This window comes from Drosophila miranda, chromosome 4 (genome assembly GCF_003369915.1).
Source record: "Drosophila miranda strain MSH22 chromosome 4, D.miranda_PacBio2.1, whole genome shotgun sequence".
Lineage (NCBI taxonomy): Eukaryota > Metazoa > Arthropoda > Insecta > Diptera > Drosophilidae > Drosophila > Drosophila miranda.
The window spans coordinates 1051751-1060135 of record NC_046677.1 but is presented as its reverse complement, the minus strand read 5'-3'; the positions used below and the strand labels follow the sequence as shown (position 1 = coordinate 1060135).

The 8385-nt window shown below is 49.8% G+C and overlaps 1 protein-coding gene and 1 pseudogene across 1 annotated transcript; both read left to right on the top strand.

Moving 5' to 3' along the window:
* The first annotated feature begins 379 nt into the window (after positions 1–379).
* LOC117189039 (splicing factor 3B subunit 4-like) lies at positions 380–1592 on the top strand. Its single transcript, XM_033393928.1, has one exon. It carries the CDS (start codon positions 472–474, stop codon positions 1471–1473), a length of 1002 nt encoding a protein of 333 aa, XP_033249819.1. The 5' UTR covers positions 380–471; the 3' UTR covers positions 1474–1592.
* A 4577-nt stretch (positions 1593–6169) lies between these two features.
* Positions 6170–7326, top strand: LOC117189048 (annotated as a pseudogene).
* Positions 7327–8385: the final 1059 nt, after the last annotated feature.

Below are 8385 nucleotides of genomic sequence, written 5' to 3'. Positions count from 1 at the left end.
TTTTCCGCCAGCGTATATAAATTTCCCGCCACCGGAGATAAGTTTTCCGCCAGCGGAGAGACGTATTTTGTCAGCAGAGATAAGATGTCCGGCGGGGGATATAGATATCCCGCCACCGGAAATAAGTTTTCCGCCAGCGGAGAGACGTATTTTGTCAGCAGAGATAAGTTGTCCGGCGGGAGATATAAATTTCCCCCTCTGGAGAAAAGTTTTCCGCCAGAGGATATCAATTTCCTGCCACCGGAGATAAGTTTTCCGCCAGCGGAGAGACGTATTTTGTCAGCAAAAATAAATTATCTGCCAGCGGAGATAAGATGTCTGTCAGCGGAGAAAACTTTTCCGCCAGCGTATATAAATTTACCGCCACCGGAGATGTTTGTCCAGCTTTAGCTTGCATCCCTAGCTTGAAATTTTGCCAAATAAAAAAATCTGCATTTAAATAAAGTGTTTATTAAATAAAATAGTACTAAAATGGCAGCAGGCCCCATTGCGGAACGTAGTCAAGATGCCACAATTTACGCCGGCGGTCTGGACGACAAGGTGTCCGAGTCCCTGCTGTGGGAGCTGTTTGTCCAGGCCGGACCCGTAGTAAACGTACACATGCCCAAAGATCGTGTCACACAAATGCATCAGGGCTATGGATTCCTGGAGTTCCTCAGCGAAGAAGATGCCGACTATGCAATAAAGATTATGAACATGATTAAGCTTTATGGCAAGCCCATTAGAGTGAACAAGGCGTCGGCGCATCAGAAGAACCTGGATGTCGGCGCCAACATCTTCATTGGCAATCTCGATGTGGAGGTGGACGAAAAGCTGCTCTACGACACATTCTCAGCCTTTGGCGTGATCCTGCAGACTCCCAAGATAATGCGTGACCCGGAGACGGGGAAGTCCAAGAGTTTCGCCTTCATCAACTTTGCCAGCTTCGAGGCCAGTGACGCCGCCATGGACGCCATGAACGGACAGTATCTCTGCAATCGCCCCATTTCCGTCTCTTATGCATTCAAGAAGGACCACAAGGGCGAACGCCACGGCTCTGCGGCCGAGCGTCTGCTTGCCGCCCAGAATCCCTCTGCCCATGCCGATCGTCCGCATCAGCTGTTCGCCGATGCGCCCGTGCAGAACATGATGACCGGTCAGATGATGCCGCCACCGATGATGGCGCCCCCACCGCCCGTGGTCCCCGTCTCGCAGAACAATATGGGCATGATAGCAACGCCGCCGCCAGTGCCGCAGCCCACACCGTTCCCAGCCACAATACCGCCACCACCACTGCCCCCATTGGCGGGCGGACAACCACCACTACCTCCGGCATTGGGCATTCCGCCGCCGCCGCGCATGATGCAGCCAAACTCGTGGGCCCCGCCGGGCATGCCAGCGCCGCCACCGCGACCTCCGCCTTTGCTCCAGGCACCTTCGCCCGGCCCTACCAACCCGATGGCTATCAGTACTAGTCCACCAATCCCTGTGTAGCCTTTAGCCCCTGTAGTTATAAAATATTTGATGAACCAGACGAAATACATTTTCTAGGCTTTTACACACACGCGGAACCCAACGTGGACCCATACGACCATTGACTAGGATTTGAAAATAAGTTTTCCGCCAGCGGAGAGACGTATTATGTCAGCAGATATAAGATGTCCGGCGGGGGATATAGATATCCCGCCACCAGATATAAGTTTTCCGCCAGCGGAGAGGCGTATTTTGTCAGCAGAGATAAGTTGTCCGGCGGGAGATATAAATTTCCCCCTCTGGAGAAAAGTTTTCCGCCAGCGGATATCAATTTCCCGCCACCGGAGATAAGCTTTACGCCAGCGGAGAGACGTATTTTGTCAGCAAAGATAAATTATCTGCCAGCGGAGATAAGATGTCTGTCAGCGAAGAAAAGTTTTCCGCCAGCGGATATAAATTTCCCGCCACCGAAGATAAGTTTTCCGCCAGCAGAGAGACGTATTTTGACAGAAGAGATAAAGTGTCCGGCAGGGGATATAAATTCCTCGCCGCCAGAAGTAAATGTTCTGCCAGCGGAGATAAGTTTTCTGTCAGCGAAGAAAAGTTTTCCGCCAGCGGATATAGGCTTCCTGCCACCGGAAATAAGTATTCCGCCAGCGCAGAGACGTATTTCGTCAGCAGAGATAAGTTGTCCGGCAGGGGATATAAAATTCCCCCTTTGGAGATAAGTTTTCTGCCAGCGGAGAAACGTAGTTCGTCAGCGGAGATAAATTATCTGCCGGCGGCAATAAGATGCCTGTCAGCGGAGAAAAGTTTTCCGCCAGCGGATATAAATTTCCGGCCACCGGAGATAAGTTTTCCGCCAGCGGAGAGATGTATTTTGACAGCAGAGATAAGTTATCCAGGAGCGGAGATATGATGTCGGTCAGCGGAGAAAAGTTTTCCGCCAGCGGAGAGATATATTTTGTCAGCAGAGACAAGATGTCCGGCAGGGGATATAAATTCCTCGCCGCCGGAAGTAAATGTTCTGCCAGCGGAGATAAGCTTTCTGCCGGCGGAGAATCGTAGCTCGTCAACGGAGATAAATTATCTGCCAGCGGCAATAAGATGTCTGTCAGCGGAGAAAAGTTTTCCGCCAGCGGATATAAATTTCCCGCCCCGGAGATAAGCTTTCCGCCAGCGGAGAGACGTATTTGGTCAGCAGAGATAAGTTGTCCGGCATGGGATATAAATTTCCCGCCGCCGGAGATAAGTTTTCTGCCAGCGGAGAAACGTAGTTAGTCAGCGGAGATAAGTTGTCCGGCAGGGGATATAAATTCTCACTCTGGTGAAAAGTTTTCCGGCAGCGGATATGAATTTCCCGCCACCGGAGATAAGTTTTCCGCCAGCGGAGAGATGTATTTTGTCAGCAGAGATAAGTTGTCCGGGAGCGGAGATATGATGTCGGTCAGCGGAGGAAAGTTATCCGCCAGCGAAGAGATGTATTTTGTCAGCAGAGATAACATGTCCGGCAGGGGATATAAATTCCTCGCCGACGGAAGTAAATGTTCTGTCAGCGGAGATAAGTTTTCTGCCAGCGGAGAAACATAGCTCGTCAGCGGAGATAAATTATCTATCAGCGGAGATAAGATGTATGTTAGCAGAGAAAAGTTTTCCGCCAGCGGATATAAATTTTCCGCCAACGGAGAGATGTATTTTGTCAGCAGAGATAAGATGTCCGGCAGCGGATATAAGTTTCCCACCGCCGGAGGTAAATGTTCTATCAGCGGAGATAAGATGTCTGTCAGCAGAGAAAAGTTTTCCGCCAATGGATATAAATTTTCCGCCAACGGAGAGATGTATTTTGTCAGCAGAGAAAAGTTTTCCGCCAGCGGATATAAATTTTCCGCCAACGGAGAGATGTATTTTGTCAGCAGAGATAAGATGTCCGGCAGCGGAATATAAATTTCCCTCCGCCGGAGGTAAATGTTCTACCAGCGGAGATAAGTTTTCTGCCAGCGGAGAAGATTAGTTCGTCAGCTGAGATAAATTGTCTGCCAGCGGAGATAAGTTGTCCGCCAGCGGATATAGATTTCCCGCCAGCGGAGAGATGTATTTTGTCAGCAGAGATAAGATGTCCGGCAGGGGATATAAATTCCTCGCCGCCGGAAGTAAATGTTCTGCCAGCGGAGATAAGTTTTCTGCCAGCGGAGAATCGTAGTTCGTCAGCGGAGATAAATTATCTGCCAGCGGAGATAAAATGTCTGTCAGCGGAGAAAAGTTTTCCGCCAACGGAGAGATGTATTTTGTCAGCAGAGAAAAGTTTTCCGCCAGCGGATATAAATTTTCCGCCAACGGAGAGATGTATTTTGTCAGCAGAGATAAGATGTCCGGCAGCGGAATATAAATTTCCCTCCGCCGGAGGTAAATGTTCTACCAGCGGAGATAAGTTTTCTGCCAGCGGAGAAGATTAGTTCGTCAGCTGAGATAAATTGTCTGCCAGCGGAGATAAGTTGTCCGCCAGCGGATATAGATTTCCCGCCAGCGGAGAGATGTATTTTGTCAGCAGAGATAAGATGTCCGGCAGGGGATATAAATTCCTCGCCGCCGGAAGTAAATGTTCTGCCAGCGGAGATAAGTTTTCTGCCAGCGGAGAATCGTAGTTCGTCAGCGGAGATAAATTATCTGCCAGCGGAGATAAAATGTCTGTCAGCGGAGAAAAGTTTTCCGCCAGCGGATATAAATTTCCCGCCACGGGAGATAAGTTTTCCGCCAGCGGAGAGACGTATTTTGTCAGCAGAGATAAGTTATCCGGCAGCGGAGATAAGATATCTGTCAGCGGAGAAAAGTTTTCCGCCAGCGGAGAGGTGTATTTTGTCAGCAGAGATAAGATGTCCGGCAGGGGATATAAGTTCCTCTCCTCCGGAAGTAAATGTTCTGGCAGCGGAGATAAGTTTTCTGCCAGCGGAGAAACGTAGTTCGTCAGCGGAGATAAATTATCTATCAGCGGAGATAAGATGTATGTTAGCAGAAAAAAGTTTTCCGCCAGCGGATATAAATTTTCCGCCAACGGAGAGATGTATTTTGTCAGCAAAGATAAGATGTCCGGCAGCGGATATAAATTTCCCACCGCCGGAGGTAAATGTTCTATCAGCGGAGATAAGATGTCTGTCAGCAGAGAAAAGTTTTCCGCCAGCGGATATAAATTTTCCGCCAACGGAGAGATGTATTTTGTCAGCAGAGAAAAGTTTTCCGCCAGCGGATATAAATTTTCCGCCAACGGAGAGATTTATTTTGTCAGCAGAGATAAGATGTCCGGCAACGGAATATAAAATTCCCACCGCCGGAGGTAAATGTTCTACCAGCGGAGATAAGTTTTCTGCCAGCGGAGAAGCGTAGTTCGTCAGCGGAGATAAATTGTCTGCCAGCGGAGAAAAGTTTTCCGCCAGCGGATATAAATTTCCCGCCAGCGGATAGGTGTATTTTGTCAGCAGAGATAAGATGTCCGGCAGGGGATATAAATTCCTCTTCTCCGGAAGTAAATGTTCTGGCAGCGGAGATAAGTTTTCTGCCAGCGGAGAAACGTAGTTGGTCAGCGGAGATAAATTATCTATCAGCGGAGATAAGATGTATGTTAGCAGAGAAAAGTTTTCCGCCAGCGGATATAAATTTCCCGCCCCGGAGATAAGCTTTCCGCCAGCGGAAAGACGTATTTCGTCAGCAGAGATAAGTTGTCCGGCATGGGATATAAATTTCCCGCCGCCGGAGGTAAGTTTTCTGCCAGCGGAGGATCGTAGTTAGTCAGCGGAGATAAGTTGTCCGGCAGGGGATATAAATTCCCCACTCTGGAGAAAAGTTTTCCGCCAGCGGATATCAATTTCCCGCCACCGGAGATGAGTTTTCCGCCAGCGGAGAGACGTATTTTGTCAGCAAAGATAAATAATCTGCCAGCGGAGATAAGATGTCTGTCAGCGGAGAAAAGTTTTCCGCCAGCGGATATCAATTTCCCGCCACCGGAGATAAGCTTTCCGCCAGCGGAGAGACGTATTTTGTCAGCAAAGATAAATTATCTGCCAGCGGAGATAAGATGTCTGTCCGCGGAGAAAAGTTTTCCGCCAGCGGATATAAATTTCCCGCCACCGAAGATAAGTTTTCCGCCAGCGGAGAGACGTATTTTCTCAGCAGAGATAAGTTGTCCGGCGGGAGATATAAATTTCACCCTCTGGAGAAAAGTTTTCCGCCAGCGGATATCAATTTCCCGCCACCGCAGATATGTTTTCCGCCAGCGGAGAGACGTATTTTGTCAGCAAAGATAAATAATCTGCCAGCGGAGATAAGATGTCTGTCAGCGGAGAAAAGTTTTCCGCCAGCGTATATAAATTTCCCGCCACCGGAGATAAGTTTTCCGCCAGCGGAGAGACGTATTTTGTCAGCAGAGATAAGATGTCCGGCGGGGGATATAGATATCCCGCCACCGGAAATAAGTTTTCCGCCAGCGGAGAGACGTATTTTGTCAGCAGAGATAAGTTGTCCGGCGGGAGATATAAATTTCCCCCTCTGGAGAAAAGTTTTCCGCCAGAGGATATCAATTTCCTGCCACCGGAGATAAGTTTTCCGCCAGCGGAGAGACGTATTTTGTCAGCAAAAATAAATTATCTGCCAGCGGAGATAAGATGTCTGTCAGCGGAGAAAACTTTTCCGCCAGCGTATATAAATTTACCGCCACCGGAGATGTTTGTCCAGCTTTAGCTTGCATCCCTAGCTTGAAATTTTGCCAAATAAAAAAATCTGCATTTAAATAAAGTGTTTATTAAATAAAATAGTACTAAAATGGCAGCAGGCCCCATTGCGGAACGTAGTCAAGATGCCACAATTTACGCCGGCGGTCTGGACGACAAGGTGTCCGAGTCCCTGCTGTGGGAGCTGTTTGTCCAGGCCGGACCCGTAGTAAACGTACACATGCCCAAAGATCGTGTCACACAAATGCATCAGGGCTATGGATTCCTGGAGTTCCTCAGCGAAGAAGATGCCGACTATGCAATAAAGATTATGAACATGATTAAGCTTTATGGCAAGCCCATTAGAGTGAACAAGGCGTCGGCGCATCAGAAGAACCTGGATGTCGGCGCCAACATCTTCATTGGCAATCTCGATGTGGAGGTGGACGAAAAGCTGCTCTACGACACATTCTCAGCCTTTGGCGTGATCCTGCAGACTCCCAAGATAATGCGTGACCCGGAGACGGGGAAGTCCAAGAGTTTCGCCTTCATCAACTTTGCCAGCTTCGAGGCCAGTGACGCCGCCATGGACGCCATGAACGGACAGTATCTCTGCAATCGCCCCATTTCCGTCTCTTATGCATTCAAGAAGGACCACAAGGGCGAACGCCACGGCTCTGCGGCCGAGCGTCTGCTTGCCGCCCAGAATCCCTCTGCCCATGCCGATCGTCCGCATCAGCTGTTCGCCGATGCGCCCGTGCAGAACATGATGACCGGTCAGATGATGCCGCCACCGATGATGGCGCCCCCACCGCCCGTGGTCCCCGTCTCGCAGAACAATATGGGCATGATAGCAACGCCGCCGCCAGTGCCGCAGCCCACACCGTTCCCAGCCACAATAACGCCACCACCACTGCCCCGATGGCGGGCGGACAACCACCACTACCTCCGGCATTGGGCATTCCGCCGCCGCCGCGCATGATGCAGCCAAACTCGTGGGCCCCGCCGGGCATGCCAGCGCCGCCACCGCGACCTCCGCCTTTGCTCCAGGCACCTTCGCCCGGCCCTACCAACCCGATGGCTATCAGTACTAGTCCACCAATCCCTGTGTAGCCTTTAGCCCCTGTAGTTATAAAATATTTGATGAACCAGACGAAATACATTTTCTAGGCTTTTACACACACGCGAAACCCAACGTGGACCCATACGACCATTGACTAGGATTTGAAAATAAGTTTTCCGCCAGCGGAGAGACGTATTATGGCAGCAGAGATAAGATGTCCGGCGGGGGATATAGATATCCCGCCACCGGAAATAAGTTTTCCGCCAGCGGAGAGGCGTGTTTTGTCAGCAGAGATAAGTTGTCCGGCGGGAGATATAAATTTCCCCCTCTGGAGAAAAGTTTTCCGCCAGCGGATATCAATTTCCCGCCACCGGAGATAAGCTTTACGCCAGCGGAGAGACGTATTTTGTCAGCAAAGATAAATTATCTGCCAGCGGAGATAAGATGTCTGTCAGCGAAGAAAAGTTTTCCGCCAGCGGATATAAATTTCCCGCCACCGAAGATAAGTTTTCCGCCAGCAGAGAGACGTATTTTGACAGAAGAGATAAAGTGTCCGGCAGGGGATATAAATTCCTCGCCGCCAGAAGTAAATGTTCTGCCAGCGGAGATAAGTTTTCTGTCAGCGAAGAAAAGTTTTCCGCCAGCGGATATAGGCTTCCTGCCACCGGAAATAAGTATTCCGCCAGCGCAGAGACGTATTTCGTCAGCAGAGATAAGTTGTCCGGCAGGGGATATAAAATTCCCCCTTTGGAGATAAGTTTTCTGCCAGCGGAGAAACGTAGTTCGTCAGCGGAGATAAATTATCTGCCGGCGGCAATAAGATGCCTGTCAGCGGAGAAAAGTTTTCCGCCAGCGGATATAAATTTCCGGCCACCGGAGATAAGTTTTCCGCCAGCGGAGAGATGTATTTTGACAGCAGAGATAAGTTATCCAGGAGCGGAGATATGATGTCGGTCAGCGGAGAAGAGTTTTCCGCCAGCGGAGAGATATATTTTGTCAGCAGAGACAAGATGTCCGGCAGGGGATATAAATTCCTCGCCGCCGGAAGTAAATGTTCTGCCAGCGGAGATAAGCTTTCTGCCGGCGGAGAATCGTAGCTCGTCAACGGAGATAAATTATCTGCCAGCGGCAATAAGATGTCTGTCAGCGGAGAAAAGTTTTCCGCCAGCGGAT

Coding starts and splice junctions, on each gene's coding strand:
- LOC117189039 (XM_033393928.1), top strand. CDS start 472: ATGGCAGCAGGCCCCATTGCGGAACGTAGTCAAGATGCCACAATTTAC.